The sequence below is a fragment of the Falco punctatus genome (genome assembly GCF_963210335.1).
Source record: "Falco punctatus genome assembly, chromosome: 1".
In the NCBI taxonomy this organism is placed as follows: Eukaryota; Metazoa; Chordata; class Aves; order Falconiformes; family Falconidae; genus Falco; species Falco punctatus.
Window position 1 is genome coordinate 25,376,432 of NC_137580.1, and position 22,042 is coordinate 25,398,473.

Genomic DNA, 22,042 nt, shown 5'->3' on the forward strand with positions numbered 1-22,042 from the left:
GGATGTGGGGAGGAGGGTGTCTGGAATTGGTGGAGTAGTTCTGTGTGAATTAAGTTACTGTTTGCATAAATGTTTCAATTCTAAAATCATTATACTCATCCTTTTATGGGGAAGTTGTAATACAGAGAGCTGTCTTCAAACTAACCTGAATATTTCCAATTACAGCATTTGACACTGTGTACCAAAGAAATGGTGATGGAGAAGCCAAGTCCCCTGCTTGTAGGGCGGGAGTTCGTGAGACAGTACTACACTCTGCTAAATAAAGCTCCTGACTTCTTGCACAGGTAAGACTTTCACACACACCAAGTGACTAATGTTTCTGAACAAAAGTCTGTACTGTTCATTATAAATCAGATAAACATTAATTTCTGAGTGTAGGAGGAAATGGACCTGGCTAACTTTTGGACTCTTGTAAAACTATTTCATCTTACTGACTAGTCCTTAGGCTATAGAACAAAGTCTGGTCATATGGATGTATGGCATGGTATCAAGGTATTTCCTGTGTGGGGAAAGTGAGCTGCTTCTCAGCTGATAAAATGGCAATGTGGACATATTCCAGAAATACTTTTTAGAAAAGACAGGAAAGGAGATAAAATGGCAGAGGAAACACTTGCATTTGGTAACAAAGGTAAGCATGGTAATTGTTTCAGGTTAGTATATTGTGCATTGCCTCTGAGAAGTTTTTATTCAGATCATGATTGGAGATGTAAGTATGAATGTCATGGCCTGGACAAAGTAGGTGGATAATACAATGGGGTTTTTTATCCCCTGTGTCCACTATTTAAGTGGTGCTCTGAATGTGTTTCTTCCTTCTTCTGTGGTTTGTGTGATTTTGGTTTGGTTTTTTTTGTCTTCCTCCTTTTTCTGGTTTTGATTAGCTATTTACATCTTGTCACTTAAGATTTTGCATTTCCACATTTGGATTTAGATCAGCGTGGAATTGTAATAAATAAAAGTAGCTTTGCCAGTATACAAAAAGAAAATCCCAGTCAGTGGTTGGATTGTCTCAGAACTTGACATAAAGTTGATGGGGAAAAAATTGGACTGTTTGAGCACAAGTTAGACCTCTCAGATGGCTTGCTTTAGAATTCAGTCTTTTGATTAATGCCTGTTTTCATCTATAGCTTTGAGACGGGGAAAATTAATGGTATCATTTTTACCTATATCACTGAACTGCTGTGGAACCAAGTTGTTTTCTGTGTTGAAATCTGTTTTTAAGGTGTCTGAGCAGTGTAATCCAGACTTTGCTAATCTATGTTTAGTAATCTAACAGAAAATTAAAGGCAGGATTTTTAGTGATTGCAGATTTTCCTCACCCCCAAAACTTCAACAAATGAGTCAGATCAGATCAACAACTGGAGAAGCATGTCCGTGTAACACATCAATACCTGAAGTACAAACTGACAGGTCTCTCCTGAGCCCAGAACTGTGTTCCTTCGGAATGTGTTGTGCTGGGGTGTTTTCTCAGGGTGGCCTGGGAAGGGACATCTTGCCTTGGAGTTAGCTTCAGAGGCACCTTTTAGGCAGGTCTGTCAGCAGTTAACATTTTGTAATAGCCAAGCAATTTAAATTATTTTAAGAGACTTAGAAAGGGTGTGACTATACCAGTTTTTCAATGCAAAAATTACGTTGTGAGCAAACAATGCAATGGAAATCCTGATATTGGAGCAGCAGGGTAATTTTTGAATGGTAGAAAAGCTCAAGTTAAGAAGACAAGTTTCATGTGAAGTGTATCATCGTTTTGCTTTGACACCCAGAAATTGTTTGCATAAACAAAGAGATGGAGAAGAGTTTGTAAGGGATGATGAGGCCGTGCTTCACAGCTTAACACCAAAAGCAAGGGGAGAATTGTATCGGTTCTACAGCGAGATTGCCTTTTCCTTTTGTAACAGTTATTTTCAATGGTGTTTAAACCGTATATTGGTATAAATCACTCATGCCTCAAACTTGGTGTTGAAAGTAGTCTTTGATTTTGCTCATAAGAGCATTTACTTGTAATGTAACCTGTAACCTTGGCAGGATTTGGAGGGGGGTATGTGTGTTCTGATTTAAGAAGTACAATACTCTGTTATGTTTTTCCTCCCTAACTGCTGCAGTCAAAGAGCAGCCAGCTGTTCCAGGTTTGCCTTGCCTCCTGCTTTCCCTTGCTATGGCAACGTTACTTCCGTTGCATCAATATTAACTCATGCTAGGGGAGCATTATAGAGCTGGTGTTCCTGGTGCATTTGGGATGTAAACTGATGTTTCCAGATGGGGGTGATAGGAAATTGGCAGAAGTGTATATGTGAGGAAAAACGGTGTCTGCAAAAAGCCTGTTGGAAGATGACATCGGTGTTTTATAGGAGGTACTCCCACCCCTCTGAATCTCAGGCTTTACTGGAAAGACTGAAATGGAGCTTTCCAAATTATGCTGTATGCGTGGTATGTTGAGTGGGATTGGAGAGTTGTCCACAAAATTTGCTGTCTTGCAGGAATCGTGTTTTCATCAAGGGCTCTAGTCCAAGAATGTTACAGAATTTTTTCTTTTCCAAAGTGGAGGGGCTGTTGATGACCGGTTGGTTACCTGTTTCCTGGAATGGCCCTGCCGAGGTCAGGGGAGCTAGATAGGCACTCATGAGGTAGGCTTCCGTGGTGCAGGTGGTACTCTGTGCTCACAAATATTCTCTGTCTGCTTGAAAGGTGGCACAAGTGTCACTAACTATAGCATCGGTGAAATTTCTCTTAAATACCTCTGCATAGAAGCATCCTAGAGGTTTTGATCTGGTTTGGTTGAGTCACAGCTGATTCTTGAGCTGCTGTCTTCTAGCCAGTTTTAGTCTCTGCTACTGCTGTCCCTTTTTTGGGGGAGTGGAGGTGGCTGATTTTTTCCTAGTCAGGCTCAGATGTGGAGATGTGGATGCCTTTCTGTTCTTTGGTCCCACCTTGTTTATGGTGATGTTCTTCTGAGAGGGCATCTTCTCTTCCCTCTTTCTCTTGCTGTTAGACTGAACAACAGTTTGCTCACTGCCACAGAAGGATTTTGGTTTTCACGGCTTCCTGGTGTTTGATGTGCTCCTTCTACTAAAAGCTTGAGAAGAGCACCAAGTATCCTGTGGCTAGTCATCCAAAGCTTATCCAGGGGTTACGGATAAGCAGAGATCAGTTTGCTCTCTAAATGGGTGTTGCTCAGTGTAGTTTGCATGCCTGTTGCACTTTAGGTGAATTTATATGGCTTTACTTGCCCCTTAACTGAAAATCTCTAATTCCATGTACCGGGGACTTAACTTATACTGCTTTCCTGATCTGCAGTTCCCCCGTCTTAGGTTTTCTGCCTACCAAAGAGTTTGAGCAGTTCCTTAAAAGCAAGTTACAACTCTTGGTCCCCCTGTGAAAGCACTTAGTAAGATATGCTGACTGTCAGAGGGGTTACTTTAGAATGTAGAGAGTGAAAATAAGTTTTCCTATCTGCTTGTGTACTGCTGCAGCTGAACCTCTGTTTATCCTTGCTGTTAGGAGGTGCTGGACCATGCTCAAAAACTTGGTTATGCAGTTGGTACCAAAGAAAACAATCTAGTATTTCCCAGACTTTCTCTGGATGTAGTCATGGGAGTTACAATCTTGGATTGGTGTTTTCAGGAAAACAGACCTGGAAAGACTTTCTAGGTTTAGTAGGATAAACCAAGAAATGGCAAATGCGGAAGTTCTAGTACTTAATTCTGTATCTGAACACTGACTCTCTGCATTGGCTTCTTTGAGAGAAATGCTCTGTATCCTTGCTAATCTGTGTGACAGTGAGTTTCCAGAAGTAGTTAATGAAAATTTTATTTCATATATACAGTACAAGGGTGGATTATAATAGTATCTTGTATAACTAGGGCAAGTCTTAGCATTCAGACGTCATGGGAATCACTCCCAAGGCAAAGCATGCTTCTAAATAGAAAAAAAGGTGTGATATGATGATTTTGTCTGATCTATTAATGTAAATGTACAGAAAATACTAAGCATTTGTCACATGCTTTATAAGCTGGGAGTAAAAATCCAAAACAAAACTTAAGACTATTCTAGGCTCAAAATTTGGAAGTGGAATAAAAGCATGAAAAGAACTCTGAAATGTAAGAAAAATATTGAAAGCATATGTATGTATATTACATATAAAAAATATGAGATTTTAAAATCTAATCCAGAAGCTGGGTCAAGAAAGGATCTTGGGGTTTGTTTTTCTTGGAGTGGTCCAGAGATCTATGCTATTTGAAACAAAACCCACAATTACTACTTGTTGAGTAGTATAAATAGGGAATATTAGTTTTCAGTCAAAAGTCACACAGTAGAGGCTGCGCTCTAAGTGGTGATTTAGTGATTGTACACAATAACATGATTAATGCAAATGAAATACTGTTCACTGCCTAAATGTAAGAAGCACAGAGAGAATGTTGCTTTTGGGCTACACCTAGTACTGGATTTATCCCTTGGTGTGGCAGCCGTAAGATGCAGTTTTGTTTGGCCTTCTTTTGTTCGCTGTTTTTTTTTCACTTGATTTCAGACATTTCTTCTGGGGGCTTTGTGTTCAGCTGTGGTGCCTAGGAGGAATAAGGTCTTTTCTAATACTTCAGAGGTTTGTAATGAGTCTTTGCCTGTTGCTTCTGAGAAGCCAAGTGTGAAATAACAGCCATGGATAGCAGAGATACAGGATAGATGGGGAGGTGGGTTGGCTGGTTGGACAAGTTGTCAGTACAGCCTAAATCTAAGGCAGAATCCCTCACTGTTGCCCAAAGCTTTGAAGAGAATGGGGGTTCGGAGGAGAGGCAGGTGGGTTGTTCCTCCCTAGGCTAACACCTTGGCTGGGTAGCGCAGCTTTAATGCAGGCAGATGGTTTTGACGATGGGGAACCTTCAAGCCAAAATGGTCACCTTGCTTAAAGGAAGCAAGTGAAAGGCTGAGATTGATTTAGGAGCTTGCTATGTATCTTGAGCAAATGGGAATACTGAACATTAAGCTTGTTTGTTCCTGTATTCTTGGAGCCTTGAAGCTGAAAATATAGCTTGAATTGCTGTTTGTGCTGAAATTCCCAATGCATTGAGCTCTGCAACTTTTGGCTAAAATACTTGCTGAATTTGGTCCTATTTTTTCACTACTATGACCTTTATGTCTCTTTACTTGCAGGTTTTATGGCAGGAATTCTTCTTATGTCCATGGAGGGCTGGATGCCAGTGGGAAACCACAAGAAGCAGTGTATGGTCAAGCTGTGCGTATCAGAATCAGTCCTGTAGTCCTCATTAACGTTTTCAAAACTTACTAGTATACATCAGTATTTTCTTTACCAATTATTTTACCCATTACTTTGACTTTCTAATCTGGTAAATAACATGTGACACTGCCTCCTGTTTGGAGGCAGATAGGAATTTGTTGGCCTGAATTTTTTTGTTTGATTGTTGCTGTTTTTACTGTGGGATGTGTTTGATTCATCAGCTTTGCATCTGGACTGCAGAAAATATATTTAGGCTGGGAGACAGAATCAAGAGGACCTCTTAGACTGCTGCTGTTGATGTATCTTATTTCAGTTAGAAGTGGTTTCTTGGGAAGGGTACTTTGATCTTTGTGAGTTACATGGAGTTCTTGGTGTTACCAAGTTCTTCTGTGAATGGAGTTTTCTTAAAGTGGAAGATAATTCACTCTTCACAAGTCCAGGAAACACAAGTTTTCACTTTAGTTGTAGCGCTTTATTAGAATAGTGTTTGTCACCTAGGGGCATCAGTTCATGTGGTAGCCCCATCTTTGAGCAATGTGGCTTTTAGCCCAGGGCAGGGTTGGTTTCTCCTTTCACTGGCAGAACCTGACTTGGCAGCACAACAATCATGGCAGTGCAGATGTTACCCCCTCCTGTGACATTTGGATACTTTGTGAATGCATAGAGGGTTGCATTTTTCCTGTGGGAGGTGGTGTTTTGGCTTCTTTTAAAACACAAGGTAAATCCTGGCCCTCTTGCAGGCCCTTTGAAAAATGAAAGCCTTAAATTAGGTCATATGTTATAATACAGCTGGAAAAATTGGATAGCAAGTTGTGTGCTATTTGACCACTCTGAGCAGGACATGAGTTGCAGTGGAAAACTTCAGAATAAAAGTTAGATGTGCTCAGATAGACTGTTCCTGGCGAAAGACACTTCTTGGTTCCTGTATTTCATTTACCTTTTGAGCTTCAGTGGGGTGATTTTTTGCGTTGGCTTAGATTTCGGTATTCATAAGGTGTAAAGCTCTGTACAAAACTCAGTGTAGCTAAAATGCAACTCTTTATTTCTAGGAGATACACAAGAAAGTGATGTCATTACAGTTCAGCGAATGCCACACCAAGATTCGTCATGTGGATGCTCACGCTACTCTGAGTGATGGAGTGGTTGTGCAAGTAATGGGAGAACTGTCAAACAACGGGCAGCCGATGAGGAAGTTCATGCAGACTTTTGTGCTTGCTCCAGAAGTAAGTATATATAAGATTGTGTTTAACTTGAAAATAATGATAGTGGAAATCTCACTGGTTGCTACAGTTTGTCATATTGGGGCAAAAAACATGATTTGGCTTTTACAGCTTGGCCTGAAGGCTATCATTAAATACATAAGGAAGTGTGGAGAAGCAAGTGTATCGGACCCATCCTGAGCTGTTTTATTTTCTTAGACTCGAGGTATTGGAGCAGTAATACAAAGCAAATTGGAACTAGCATTTGGGAGCTGACATTGGCCAAATAAATTAAAAAAACCATGTTCAGCTCTGCAGATCGAGTCTCTGGCGTAGTTCTGTACTTTGTTCCGGTCTGCTGGCAAATGTGAGTATGGGTTGATGCTGCTCAAGTTATTGCTCAAATTTAGCTCTTAGCAAAGGCAGAACTCTGTAAGGGTAAAAGGTGTTTTGTGTTCTTTCTGCTTCTTTCCCCCCAATACATCATAAACTATTGTGTAGTTGGTGATTAATGTGTTAGAGTCTTATTGAATTTGTTCATTGTTTCCCTGTGCAATGCTATAATTATACAGTCACCTTGTTAAAGTTCATTCTGGCTTTTTTTTATTGCAAGGTTTTTGTAATAGTGTAAAATTCCAATTCCTTGATGAAACTGGGGGACTTGATGTTTATTTAGAACCTATGATTGCTGTGACTGAGAAAAATTGGTTTTTTTCTACTTGAAACTTTCTTTTTCAGTTGGGTAGAAGTTACCATTCAGTTGTTTGCTTAGAGAAGAGGTGGTGCTTGGAAAATGGCTTTAGTGAAATAGTCCTGTTCCAAAATGTTGGTGTGTAGCCCAAAGCCCGTATCTCTCATCTGTCCTTGATGTTGACTGCTAGTATACCATATATGCAAAAAAATGCACATTGCTGTTTTACAGGGTTCTGTTCCAAACAAGTTCTATGTCCATAACGATATCTTCAGATATGAAGATGAAGTATTTGGGGATTCAGAAGGAGAACTTGATGAAGGTGAGGAAAACTATACGTGTAGAGTTTGTTTTGTTCTTGTTCTTCTAGCATGTATGCAAAGCTTTCAGAAATATCCAGAGATGGAAAGACGTGAACTGTATTGCATTCTCATGGATCATAGCAGTTTAGGAGGTGGCTGAGGTGGGGAGTGTAGGTTATGTTGCTGGAACTATCTGCTGGACCAAAACTTTCTGTAAAATGAAGGTCATATGCTAGTACCTTATTCCTTGAAGGGCTAAACTGGCTCAGGGTGAGTGAGGCTTGGCAGAGAATGGAAATAATGAGCAATGGTACTTTTGCTGCCACTGGTTTCATCAGGTAAACTTAATTTCTCTGATCAGTCAAATTTTTGGGTGAAGTGATTTGAAGATAAAAAATCTAATTGGCTTTGCATTCAGTAATTAATTTCTGTTCAGGGGCTGAACTTGACCTGGGTGGGTTTTTTTGCCCCCCTCTGTTCACTGAGGCAAAGCAAATTAGAGTGCAGCCAGAATGAATGTACATGTGTTCACTGGATAGTTTCTGGAACGTTTTCATCTCTGTTCTGTGGAACAGACCATCTTAGGCAATCATCCCTGTATTTGAGGTTAATCTTTTTAGTTTGAGGTACTGAGATTTATGAGGTAATAGTACAGGCTTTCTCTTTTACTGCCACCCAGTGAAAAACATGTGCTGCTTTGAGACCCTCAAACCCTCCTCCCAGAACTTCCTAGCACCAATATGTCTCTAGTTTCTCCTTTTTGTGAAAATAGTAAGAAACAGAGCCTCTTGAATGAGCAGAAGGGTCTTCTGTCTTTTGCAGCTAATTTTGCCTTTTTTTTGTTGATGAAGCTTTATTTTGATTACTACTAGTTTAATATGCTTTTAAGTGTGGCTTGTGTACATCTCACAGAGATGTATAAGAAGGTTTTTCTTTTTGTGTCAGAGTCTGAGGAAGAGGTGGAAGAGGAGCAGGAGGAAAGACAACCATCACCTGAACCTGTGCAAGAGAATGCAAGCAGTACTTACTATGAAAACCATCCTGTAACGTAAGAAGTCCGTTTTATTGTATGAAGCTGCTTTTTTTAATATAAATGACAGCATTGCTTTGGCGCTTGATTCTGGATATGATCTAACAGGCAGTTTAGGAAACTACACTGAAGTTGATACAGATCTGTGTTATGTTAACATTGTATTATTTTGAAAGGTTGGTTCTTGGATGAGAGAAGATGTAGTTGATGTTCTTACGTTTGTTAGTTATTTTCATTTCTGGGTACAAATGTGAGCTGAAGACTTAGCAAGCATGTTTATGTACACAGTTAATGGAGTCTTTGTTACATAAACTTGTAACAGTGAGTTGATACAATGTAATTTATGTGAACAGATGGGTTAACAAGGGGGTGGTTAATCGTGGTTACTCCTCAAATTTGGGTAGCACTGGAAACTCAAAGAAAGGTCCCCTTTTTGAGACGTTGCTCTACAGCTGTATTGAAAGAATAAATCTCTGTCCTGAGTATCTTAAAATTTACAAAAAAAAAAGGTAGAAAAATGTTTCTTTATGTTTTTATTAGAAAGCTACATTTTATTAAAAAACAAACAAAATTACCCTAAAAAACCCAACCCACAAATACAAAGAAACGAACTGCCAAAACCCTGTGTTTTTAGTTAAACACAGGAATGCTTTTTAAAGGGCCAGAACTGACTTCCTGGTTTCCTTGTTAAAAAAAACCCAACAAACAACACTTACAACATCACTACATGATGTCTGTGAAGTGTACCAGTGATAAATGGTAAATGCTGGTCATCTAAGGCTTTTCATGGTAAAACATAGGGAAGAGGAGGGGAGCCTGCTGGAATTCTGACAGTGACTTACTTAAGATAATGCAGGAGGTTTTGGGTGCCTAAAAGCTTTGTCAGGTCTTGGTTTTGGGTTACTGTGCCAAGAAGTTGTAAAGGCGACATGCATCAGGTAGTCACCTGGGCATATGCTAGCGTGTGGCAGGAGCTGCACAGATAGAAGTAATCAGAATTCGGTAAGCTTTGAGGATGGCTTCAGAGAGAAGTAAAAAAACTTCAGATCCCCTTACATTTTGAACACACAGAATAGAGAAGAAGTTGTGTGTGATCTTCAGTAAACAAGACTCATGAAGCTTTTGGTAAGGAACTTATACAGCATTTTCTAAATAAGCTGTGGGTTTCATTCCAAAATTGTCTTCATTTATGTGTATAGCTTAATCTTCCACTGGTCTCTCACTGTGCTTCTGTTCTTTTAGGAGTGGCAGTTCTTGAGTTTAGCATATATTCCTTAAAGGGTTTATATGTCTGTGATTTTCATATTCTTTGCAGAAAACTGTAAAACATGTCTTCACTTCAGCAGGAGTAAAATCTGGCTTTGTACACAACTACAGGGGTACAGCTTAACTTCTAACAGTATTGTATGTACCATATGGTAGCAACTGGAAATAGAATGATCTTTCAAATACCAGCTGTTACCATAGCATAGCTTATAAAAAGTCATAAAATACAAAGCTATTGGTAAGCTGCATAAAATGCATTTGATTATCTTAGCAATGGGATAGAGGAGGCGCTAGAAGAATCGTCTCATGAACCTGAGCCGGAATTGGAATCTGAAACGAAAACGGAGGAGCTGAAAGCTGAAGTAGAAGAAAAGACCCTTGAGGAGCTAGAAGAGAAGTCTCCATCTCCACCTCCTGTAGAACCTGTTTCACTACCACAAGAACCACCAAAGGTTAGTTAAAAGTAATTATCTGTGCTTTTAGGTGCAGATGGTAAACCAGATTTGGTTTTGAACTTAGCCTTTTGGAGTGGCCAGACTGGTACCTCTTTTCAGTGTTGGTACTGTATGTAAACAGCTAGACTTGAACCTTGAACTTGTAAAAATGCAAAGTCTCACTAAAAAAAGAAAGAATGTTATTTTTAAGTGCTGCTCAAGTCACCTATCGTAAATTGAATGCTCAGCTTGTAACGTGCGTGTGTGTGGGTTTATGCATGTGTAAACCTTTTTACATGTGGAGTTAACATACCTTAAGAGAACACCTCAAGCTACCACCACCAAATATCTCATACAATGGGAACCACTGCTCTTCCTTGAAAAGAACCACATAATGCATTGACACTTGCAAAATTGCTGGCAGTATAGGTTTAAAATCCATATGGGGGCATTGGCTGTCTCCCTTAGAGGCAGGATGCCTAATCTTAAAACCCACCGAGCACACTGTGTCTCATCTGGTATGGTTACACTTAGGTGGTTTGAAAGAGGTGGGTGGAACCAGTGGAAGCTGGAGAGACGTCTAGCTCCAGCGTGTCTCCCATATATGTTTTTTCCAATCCCTTTTCTCTTTTCCATTTTTACTTCTAACTTCTGGCACCCACTTCCTTTCTCTGTGTGGAAGACACTTCACACTACAGGGTTTTCAGTCCTAGGTTTGGTTACATCGTGGAAAGCAGTGATCTGGGGATGCTGAGGGAACTGGGCTCACGCAAGTAGCAATAGTGGACACTGTGCACAGTTGCTTCACGCTGTTGAAGTCCACAGATGGCTAGAACTGGAAATCCCTCTGTATCTTCGTTGTAATGCTCGCACAACCGTGATTTAATAGTCAGATGTGAACCGAAAGTGTATTTTCAGCAGACGAGTTTCCCTGTAGGAATGTCAGTGGTTTGCCATGATTAGTAGCCTAGGTTTGTTGCATTTCCTGCAGGCTTTCTCTTGGGCTTCAGTGACCAGTAAAAACCTGCCTCCTAGTGGTACTGTTTCTTCCTCTGGAATTCCACCCCATGTTAAAGCACCAGTCTCACAGGTAACCCATCTGTGAACACCTTGGATTGTCTCATTACTTCTGCAAACTGCTTCCGTTTTTTAAAATTAACAGATCACTTTGTTTGACTTAAATTGCACAAATTAATTGTGTCTTAAATGTTAATGCACTCACCTTCTTGTCGCAAGCGAAGGCACGTACTACACGTAACAGGTGTAACTGGGTGATGGTGACGTTAAAATCTGTTCATTTGGAAACAGGAAATGGCTACTGAAATTTTTTTGACCTGTCTTAATGGGATATGGTTTGGTTTACAAGGGAAAACAACAAAAACCCAGCTCCCCTCAAAATGGTATTTTTGTATGGTGTGTTGGAAAGGGATATTTCATTGGTGGGAGTGCCCCAGCAGTAAAAAGGAATGGCACCGTTTCTGAGAACATGCAAAACTGCTTTGTAAGGCTAACATCTACACAGAAACATGCTGGATTTCATTATCCATTTTACATTAACTTGTCACAGAACCCTGTACCAACTTATGACTGTGTGAGGAATGGAAGGATTCACATTTCCTTGACAGGGCAATGCTATCTTTCCATTCCTAGGTTGACTGGGTGAGGAGGGGAAAGAGGAAGGGAAGTTTGACCGGGTGGTAGCTCATGTCCTGCACATGCCAAGCTGGTGTGAGACAGTCTGAGACTCTCAATTCAGCTTCCTCCATCTGTATAAAAATCCTCAAAATAGAAAATGTGTGCTTTAATTTTTCTACTGACGCTGTGTACCAAAGCCCTGTATGTTGTGGTAGCTCACGTCCAGCCTTTTAAAAAAGACTGCAATTTTCAGTAGACCAGCTGGGTTATTGCAGCTGTTGTTTTTGCACTTGTTTCCTCTCTGTTTTTTACTGACAGTGAGGAACCTGTCTAGGATTGCCTTTCAGCCAAATGCATGTTAAAAAAGAAAACAAAAAAGAAAAAAAACCCCAACCAACAGAAAAACAACACCTTGTATGGTGTTGCTTCTGATCTGACACGGCTGTCATGGAGATAAGATACTGGCTATGTAATGAGTTGGGAAGCCTGTCTGTCTTCATCAGCTTCACCAGGGCTTTGAGCATTTGGGTGGTATTTGAGCTGTAAAAACTGTCGGTTTTTTCTAGTACAGAATAGATTTTCCTTGTGCAAAACCAAAATTGGTTCTGATTTATTTGCCCTAGAGAGGGTGGATTTTTGTAATATGCCTGCAAAAATAATTTAAAATTATCTGTAAAAGGCAGCAGAATATAGATGTCCCCTTAAACTCCTGCGTTGCCTCTGCAGTTTGTCATGCTTTCTGTCTTCTAGATTACTTTTGCTGTGACTTGGTGTTTAAGTAATTCTCTGTGGAAGTTTCTGAACAATACTGAAATGGCAAGAATTTCAACTCTCAGCCCTTCTGGGGACAGAATTAGTCAGTTCTTAGCTCCTTTTCTTGCACACTTTTCAGGCATGGTATACAGAAAGCTGGTAGAAAAAGCACCAGAACAATTTGTACAAGGGGTTACGGGATCAGCAGCAGCTTTTTCCTGTTCTCTTAAATCCATTTGCTGTGCATGTAAATGGGGACAGTAGATTGCACTATTGAGTGGGTGGCTCCTTTGGGACGCTGCTGTTCTAGCCAGCTTCAGTGCTGTTACAAAGTAGCTGTTAACTGTCCTTCTCATTCATTTCTCTGCATCACTCCAGTTTTTCCCCCATCTTTTATGAAGTTAAAAATATAGCTTCTGTAGTATTAACTCTGAACCCCTCAAAGGACTGCACATGTACTGACAGTTCAGTTCCTGTTTATTTCCAGCTGTGGACTTAAAACAGGTCAGCGTTTCTTGCTCTTTTTCTTGTGGACGGTTAGAAATCATCCTACACTGATAAACTGGGCCTTCTCTTTATAGTGTTTTCAGGTATTCTGACCTTCTGTTTGCATTAACACATCCACTGTCTTAGGGGTGCTGGAGGTGGGCAGGGTGCTCGCTGACTCTTGTCTTCTGGCTTGGAAGTGGTGAGTTCAGGGAAAGATTTGTTTATAGACACTGCATTCTCTCATTGCCTTAAATCTGTTTGGACTGTGGGTAGATTCTTCTGTAATCTATAGTGCCTTTATGGAGGTGATTGACAGGTGGCTTTAGTAACTTGTGCAGTTCACGTTTACCTCAGAGAGTAGCTATCTGAGGTACACATCTAACCTAGCTACTGGAATTCTGGTGAGATGATGTAGGTTTTTTCTTTTGTTTCATGTCAAGTGTGGTTTCTTGTTTGCTTGGCTAGTTGGTTCTTTGCATGTGTGCATTTTGATTGTGGCAGGCATCTCACCCTAGAGAAACTTTTAAGCCTTGTAAGATTTAAAAAATAGAATTGCACCAGCCTTTGGAGCCACCTGTTCTCTTGCTTGTTCTGTCCCCCTCTGTTTCAGGGGGGTATTGAGTTCCAAAGTTGGTGAGTAAAGGCTGACTTGCAGCTGGTTTTGCTGTCATTGCTAGTAGCGTTGCTGTAGGAGAAAGAGGTCCCTTTCCCTCCTCATGTGAACTTGTGAAGAGATGAGATGATGCCACCTTTTCCTTAACTGTTCTCAGAGCTCCGTTAGGCTGAGGTTTTTGGCACCCTTGGCTCCTGGGCCGAGGGCTCCTTTAGCCACTGTCTATGGAAATCCTTATTCTGTGCCTTTCATCCACTTGGTGCAGTCTCTGTGAAATGAGAGTTGCAGTTAGCTGCTGCTGGGGCCGTAAATGGCAGCCCTTAACAGGCATCTTGTGTTGCTGCTAATAATTACAGCATTTTGGGGGAGCACGGTTTTACACAAGCGCTTTCCTCTTCAGGCAGTGCCAGAAACTGAGGCAGTCTTCCTCTGTAAAAAGGGGTGGTAGTGATCAGAAAGCAACTAATGAGATTAGCTTTCTGTTGTTTGGGTAGACAGAGTATTTGTGTGATAGAGAAGTTCAGTGAAATGCAAAGCAAGCGGGTGGAAGTTAACTGTTGTTCGGGATTTAACAGGAGATCAGTGACCTAGCAGGTCTTTGCTGTGGTTGACAGAAGGACTGTATTTAAGCCTGATAGCTGTAAGTAGCTAAGAAACGTGGGTCTGAATGTATTGAGTTTGGCTTTTGAGGTATGCTTTATAATGCAGTAAAGACGTGTGACTAAAAGATGGCAGGGGAGCTCCAGTGACCCATGAGGAGGTATAATGAAAAGAGATTCTACAGTAAGGCTGATTTTTCTACCTTATTCTTGGAATTGAAAAAATGATCCTAGAAGTGCTGGAAGAACAAGGTAATGCCTAGCTTGGTAGAGCACAAGTGAATAGGAGGGTTGAAACATTTATTTGTTGCATCATACCTGCATGTTTCATGTAAAATACAGGGGGTTTTACCCCTGTGAGGTACTCTCTGGCTGGAACCGTCAGTTGTGTTGTCCTTAAAGAAAAGTAAAGGAGATGTTTAACATAAACTACTGCTCTGCAGCAGTCTGGGCCTACAGCCGTTGTCCTTGTGTTTATCTTCCTTGGAGGCTAGTGTTCTTCTTTACAGTCCTAAGGATAATTTTGGTTTTCTAAGATAAGAGCCCAGCACAGCAGCAGGTGCTGGACTTTTGTACAGAAAATGGAATTTTAAATGTTGGAAATTGCTTTGGTAACCAACAGGCTGCACAGAAATATTTTTCATTGTTACATGTCCCCCCGTCCGTCCCCCCGGTATCTTTATAAATGTATGTTTTGCTTGCAAAAAAGGGAATAGCTGTTCTAGTTCCTGAGAATATGAAGGGTGTGCTTTGAGCATCATGGTCTCGACATCAGGAAAGTTAAAGAATATCCTCAGCAGGTAGTTGGTAGAAATTGCCATTTCAGGTGGCTTTGTTGTATCAGAAATACTTACTGCAGCACTTTTGAGGGGTTTTGTTTTGTTCTCCTTTGTCTTTTTGGTAGTTTCCTTATAGTTGTTCTGCACTCAAGGAAAAGAATCCCTCAGGGACTCAGACAGAATGTGAGATTTGCCCATCTTTTCATGTTCATCTTGGACCACCTCCTATTCATGGAAGTTTGAGCTTGGCATAAGGAAGCTTTTCTTTTGTCTATGTGGGATTTTTAGTCAGGTTGAAGGATTCTTGAATAATGGAGTACTGGGATCTCAATGCCTGGTCAAACATGGAAAATTCACCTTAGCCATGTTTTAGGGAGATGCTCTTGAGAGATGCTTGCTTTGCACCTTTTAGCACAGATAACTGAACACTGCAGTCCTGGATTGGTACAGAGGAATTTATAGAGGTGAAAAAACCCACGTATTCCCAAACACATTGACATGGATATATATCTTCTGGAATTAATTTTGTGCATGCCACTTACCTGTCTTGTGTTGTGGGGTTTTGTTTGTCTTGGTGAGTTGTAGGGTTTTGAGGTTTTTTTGCTGGGCTGGTGTTTAATAACGCATGTTCTCCTCCTGTTTTAGCCAAGAGTTGAAACTAAACCTGAAGCTCAGTCTCAACCTCCTCGTGTACGTGAGCAGCGTCCCAGGGAAAGACCGGGTTTTCCACCCCGAGGACCTCGACCAGGTAATGCAGATCAGCTTGTGTGTCTGCTTGGGACTAGTTAATGAGAAGTTACTCTCCTTGACAGGTCTTGTCTGTAGCTGTATTGTATTTGCCTGATAATGAACTCTCTTATTCCTACTGCCGTCAACTAGAAATGGGGGGATATGATTTGGAGTCCAAGCTGGTGGTGAGCTGTTGCAAAGATCGGGCGTTACTTCCGATCTTATGTTTTGTTGAAATGTTTTTTAATAGTCAGGCCACTCGCATATATGCTTGAGTACTTTTTATGTGGCTTGATGCCTTTCTGAAAAGCTGGTATGGAAATCTGATGCTTTTTTCCGTGTCCTCTAATTTTGCTGAACCTTGGAAGCAAGAGCTCTTGAATGCCTGGTATTGCTCTTTGTTTTGGAAGAAAACCTTCCCACTGTGTCACCCTCAGTCAGTTAATAATTTTGTATGTATTTTTCCATCTTGTGTAAATGTCTACAATACCGTTCTCAGTTTGGCTGCCTTGTGTTTGTCTTAGTTTGTGAGCAGCCAGCTCTGTGCATTTTCTTACCAATACAGAATATCCAAATACATAGGACGGGTCTATCTAGGAAACATGCTTGTTACTGACAGCTGTCAGAAGTGGTGTTGAGAGGTGAAAGCCTGAGTTGCATTCATCACTCCAGCCTGGTTGCTTGGCAAAGCTCTGTGCAGCGCTGGGCAAAAGCTATCTAGTCAAAGGCCCAGAACTACAGGTTGCTGAATAGTTCCTCATCTTACCCTAAGTGTGAAAATAAGTCCCGAGTCCTAAGGGGAGGGGTGGTATTTGTGATTATCGTGTAGAGCTGGCAGAGCACTGCCTGCCAAAGTGTTAAGTCTCAGTGACTGTAAGCATCTTCACCAACTCTAGCTAAAATTGGTTCTAAAGAAGGTTTTCAGTAAGTGCATACCAAACTGTGGTACAGATTGGGCTTAAAAGTGCTTTTGGCTTTGATCAGTGCAAGTATATCTTTGCTCAGGGACAGCACTGAAACTTGAAAGGGTTTGAGGCACAGAGACGGAATCATGACATCTGTTAAAGGTTAACATTTCTTGTTATTTTTTAAACATGTCATCTGGAGCAGGGAGAAAAAGCCAGAACTTGTGGCTAAACCAAGCTGCAGACCTGCAATTCTACTACTCTTTGAGTGTATACAAGTCATACAGAAAACATGTAACAGAGTCAGAGTCTTTTCATTTTGATCCCAAAACTGCTGGGGCTGGGGGTAGAAGAGTCAGGGGAGAAAAAGCTGAAATCTCTGTTGACCAAATGGTAGAGGTTTCAGCTCTGTGGTCTTTATTTTCAAAGGAAGTCAGCAAGCTGTTTTATCTGCTTAAGGAAACCTTTCAAATGAGCTAGCAAGCTTGCTGCAAGTGGGCTTGTAGGGGAAGCTGTTGAAAGGAAGGGGTACATACCTACGCTGTAATACTTTGGGTATAAAAAGGGTAACAGTGTGCTTCTGTCACACTGCAAGCCAGGTAATGATTTAGTAGGGAGATACACTCAGAAAGATTTTATCTTGCATGCTGCTAAGCCTACTAATACTTCAGTTGAGCTGGAGAGAGCATGAGGAGCTCTCACTTGTGTTTGGGACAAAATGGTGGAAGATGAAAGCCAGAAGAGGTGACTGGCAAACTTTGTTGATAATATGAGTGCCAAAGTAAAGATACTGTTATTGTGCTAAGGAGTTGATAGAGAGGTGACTTAAATCCGTATCTTTTAAAAAAAATTGCATTTAAATAGGTACCAGGTTGCTCTTCAGTGTATGATTTAAGATATAACAAGAACCTCTTAAACAAATTTGCCCAGTATGCCAGCTGTTTTAGTTAGCATGGATTTTATTTAGCCTAACCACGGAACCCAGACCAAAAACACCCAAATACTTTGTTGTTTTACTACAAAATTGTCAGGACTATGTAAAGAGGAAGTTAGTGTCCTTCCTGTTGTCACCCATGGTAAACATATGCTTAAGAGCTGAAGGTACAGCACTGGTTGAGCAAACGTGCCTGGTGCTGTCTGTATGTGTTCGTCTGAATCTGCGCACATCTTCTAACTCAGTGGCTCTGCCTTCTTCTTTCTATTGATGATAGGGAGAGGGGACATTGAACAGAATGAGTCGGATAATCGTCGAATAATTCGCTATCCAGACAGCCACCAGCTCTTTGTTGGAAACTTGCCACATGATATTGATGAGAGTGAACTGAAAGAGTTCTTCATGAGTAAGTAGCAATTTCAGCTGCAGAGACTAAGAAGAAAAAGTGTGTTGAAAAGTCATAGTGTTCACTTAGGGCCACACAGGGGAACTTCATGATCTAATGCCACAGGTGTTGTCTCGAACAAGCAGAGGAGTGATGAAGCTGGTACTGTGGTTGTTGGTAATGGGGCTTCTCCCTTGTGTTTTCCCAGGCTTCGGAAATGTGGTAGAACTTCGCATAAATACTAAAGGAGTTGGAGGAAAACTGCCTAATTTTGGTTTTGTGGTATTTGACGATTCTGAGCCGGTCCAGCGAATTCTGGTTGCAAAAGTAAGTGTTGGCATTGAGTAGCCTTCAAAGGATGGACTGAATTCCCTAAACCCCAAGTATTGTGGGTCATCCCAGTTTGCATTGCAGCTGTTTCTGGCATTCAGACAACAGTTGTAAGAAAAACATAGTTTTGGCATACTCGTTCTGTCAGGAGTGTTCTGTAGCTTACAAAAGTGGTGCCAGCATTCCTCAAACCACATCTTACCAAATTCAGGTTTTGTACCTCTGCACATAGACACCACACAGAGGTCAACACTTACTTTTAGAGATTCTTTAAGCTGAAAGTTGAATACGTAACCTTTTGAAGAGCATCGCACGGATCTCTGAATTCTGTATCCTGGGGCTGACAAAAAGGAGCAGGGTTATTTGCAGTTGTGACTTGAGGAATTGGAGAGGAGAAAGCAGCAGTTTTCATGTCTAGTATGTGGGAGTGAGACCTAGTAGAGCAATTTTTCAGGAGCTTTAGCCCTGAAGTGGAAAAGCTAAAGCCGGCAGTGGAGAGGCTAAAAACAACACTGCCCTTATTTGAGAAAGACATTTAATTCCTTGCATGCCAAATGAATTTTAAAATGCTGTTCCATCTACCATAAAACTCTAGGGCGGGGGTTGTGTGCTGCTGGGAGCTGTTAACAGTTAATTTTTTGTCTTTCGCATGTAAGTGAAGGTAGGCTGAGATATGCAGCAAATGCAGTGTTTTCATATGGGTTGTATAAATGGACTTTGTGAAATTGTGACTAATGTGTGCCTTGAATGCTTTTCCCTATAAGCCTATTATGTTCCGGGGTGAGGTGCGCTTGAACGTAGAAGAGAAAAAAACAAGAGCCGCTCGTGAAAGAGAGACCAGAGGTGGAGGCGATGATCGTAGGGATATTCGTCGCAATGATAGAGGCCCTGGGGGTCCCCGTGGAATAGTGGGTGGTGGCATGATGCGAGACCGTGATGGAAGAGGACCCCCTCCAAGAGGTGGCATGGCACAGAAACTTGGCTCTGGACGAGGAACCGGGCAAATGGAAGGCCGTTTCACTGGACAGCGTCGCTGAAATCACCACTGTGGGCAGACGGTCTTGGCAGTGGTACATAATCCATCGTGTTTGCATTCTTGTTAATTTTTTTTGGCTTTGGAATGTGACACAGCCCTTCTGATCATTTCTTTGATGTGAAAGCATCCTTTTGGTTTCCAGTTTAAATTGAGGTGGACGTTCTTTCCCCAGTTTCACAACAGGAGTCACACTGTTAATTTATAAATGTAGACTTGGAGAATTGAGGACTGAAAAAAAAAAAAAAAAAAAAAAAAAGAAAAGAAAAGGAAAAAAAAAGACCGGTTAACTATCTGCAACAAAAGTGAACTAAAGGACATGCCCAATAGAATTCAGGTCCTTTCAGTCAAAAACCCTCTGCTGCACATTTTGTGTAAGTGTTACTGTTTCTGCCTATTACTGTTGGAAACACAGATAGTGCAATTTGTGCAATTGGAGAAGCTTGCCTTTTTTTTTTTTCCTTCTTAGAACACTCGGCTCCAAACAAACTCGTGTTTACGCACTCATCAAAATGCACTAATGGGTACTCTGAACTCATTTATATTGACATCTGCAGGAGGCATCGGAGGAAAAAAACCTTCATCCTCTTATTCAGACAGAATAGCTTGTGAAACGATGCGGGCATCTGATCTGCTTGCTGTGACCAACATATGTACACACACAAACCTTAATAAGACTACAAGTTTATTCCAGAAGGAATCCATTTAGCTGTAAACTAAACAGAACCTAGAGTTTCAAAGTCGTGGCCCTGAGTACGCAACAAGTTTGATAGCTCACGTCAGATTTTTCTATCTGCCCCTCTTCAGTACAGGGATGGCTGCTCAACACACTCCTCCTTCCCCTTTCCCCTTCGATAAGCATTGTACAGTGAATTTGTCTTGACTGTATTTGAGTTCTCTGGTAATGTAATAAGCATGATGGTGCCTTCTATGAATACATCATTCCAGTCTTGCTGGTGATTTTGTACAGTATAGTGTATGAATTTCTGTGCTGCAAAGCCAATTGGCTGCAACGCATTTAAAGGAAGTAATTGAAAAATTGTATTAAAAAAATTGCAGTATCTTTCAATCAGTAAACGTTGCTAAAATTATCATTCACCTTGCTCTTCAATTAACAAGTTCGCCTGTTTTTTTGCAGAGGGGGGGAAGGGAGGAAGAAGGCATCCAAGTAGTCTCCAGGTTGTCTCCTTTTTAATCAAAGTTAAAGAAAATGGAGTTGAAATCTCTCTTGGACATGAGTTTCAGAAGTCAGTCAAGAATGGTGAATGCTTTTGGCCAGCTTATAATTAGTAGAACTGAGCATCCTTTGTGAGGGTGAGCTTATCAAACGAGGATACTGCAATTTTCAGAACAAAACAGCAGCTCTTAAGTATTTGCATTTTCCAGTTGCACTTTTTAAAAAAACTCTTACTCATTTTGCACATAACTCTCAGCTGAAGTTGACACTTACGTGGCTCTGGACTGAAGGATAGAAAGGAGACATCCTCTTCTTCATTTGACTGGTGCGTTTTTCCAGTGGAGAGGTCTGTTTCTGGATGACGTTCTGGAGCGCTTTTCCGTAAGCTGCAGCTGCAGCAGACAGTACAGTTTGGCTCGATGCCAGGGCGTGCAGCAAGCGCCTGGCTCTGAGGCGGCAGGAGTAAAAGAGGGGGGTGTGTTTGTGTGTGCGTCTGTGCGAAAGTGTCACCACTTAAAGCTGCTTCTAAGCACGGAAGACCTCAAATAGAGTAATTGCAATTTCAAGCAAAAGCAGATAGGGCATCATAGCAATCTGTCTCTGGATTATGCAATCATTTGCTGTTTTTTAGTAAGTTGGAGGATTTTGCACATACTTTTCTGATACGTTAGGCAAAGTGAAGCGGCATCTTTCCATTTTCTCCCAGACTCGAGGTCTTCTGTGTTCAATGGTAAGTCTTGCACTATTTTCATACTCTTTATTTTTTTTTTTTCCGGGGCACATTTCTACCAGTTTTCATTTTCATATTTCAGTTTTTTTGTTGAAGGTCTTACATTTTCATCTGTTACCTGGAAAACTGTAGTACTTGAACTGCTCGCCACACAACACCACTACTTATGTTTTAAGCCTTCAGACAAATTGCTGTCATCAGTTTGCCACCAGTGTGGTTTGCGTGGCTTTTTTTTGTAATTTTTTTTTCCTTTTGTAGTGCTGCAGTGTTTTGCTGCCACCTAATTAATTTGTATGGCAAATGGCACTGGGAATAGTTTCAACACCACAAAGCGGAGTATTAAAAAGAGCTACTGAGCCATTCTGCTTTCTGGCTTGCTTCTTGTTTAAGTGACATGAACAACCATTGGAACGTCATCCAGAGAAGTTTACATGGTGATAGCTCACCTGCTGTACTGTGGACTCTTACGTGTTCTTGACCCTCTCGATAGTAAATGTACCTCTTAGAGCAAAGGAAGGGATTCACTGACCATTACTGTTAGTTGCTGATTTGTGGATGGTGGGAGTATTTTGTCATTACAGTTCTATTTCAACAAACTTGGCTGACCATCTTGGCTTTAGTAGGTATACAAGACAGTGGATTACCATCTTTATTGCTGTAACGTGTCAAGCATTATATGCTAGTAGATTCTAGTTTAATTGTTGCAGGTGGAAAGTATTTTTACTTTTAAGTTTCCATTCTGAATGTGTTTTGACTAAACATACCAATAAACTACTGATGTCTGCAGCATTTATCCATGTCCCTA

At 41.0% G+C, this 22,042-nt stretch overlaps 1 protein-coding gene across 3 annotated transcripts in view; it reads left to right on the forward strand.

The window, feature by feature from the left end:
• Window positions 1-22,026, forward strand: part of G3BP2 (G3BP stress granule assembly factor 2) — a 29,936-nt gene extending 7,910 nt beyond the window's left edge. For 2 of the 3 annotated variants that reach the window (XM_080409136.1, XM_080409135.1), the window contains exons 2-12: window positions 166-284; window positions 5,140-5,221; window positions 6,274-6,447; window positions 7,346-7,436; window positions 8,362-8,464; window positions 9,984-10,164; window positions 11,138-11,236; window positions 15,660-15,762; window positions 17,860-17,988; window positions 18,176-18,294; window positions 19,062-22,026. In XM_080409136.1, coding sequence (XP_080265262.1) covers window positions 190-284; window positions 5,140-5,221; window positions 6,274-6,447; window positions 7,346-7,436; window positions 8,362-8,464; window positions 9,984-10,164; window positions 11,138-11,236; window positions 15,660-15,762; window positions 17,860-17,988; window positions 18,176-18,294; window positions 19,062-19,334 — 1,449 coding nt within the window. In that variant the 5' untranslated portion in view covers window positions 166-189 and the 3' untranslated portion in view covers window positions 19,335-22,026. The remainder of the gene's footprint in view (window positions 1-165; window positions 285-5,139; window positions 5,222-6,273; window positions 6,448-7,345; window positions 7,437-8,361; window positions 8,465-9,983; window positions 10,165-11,137; window positions 11,237-15,659; window positions 15,763-17,859; window positions 17,989-18,175; window positions 18,295-19,061) is intronic. The other variant, XM_080409137.1, reaches the window with a different exon arrangement.
• Window positions 22,027-22,042: the final 16 nt, after the last annotated feature.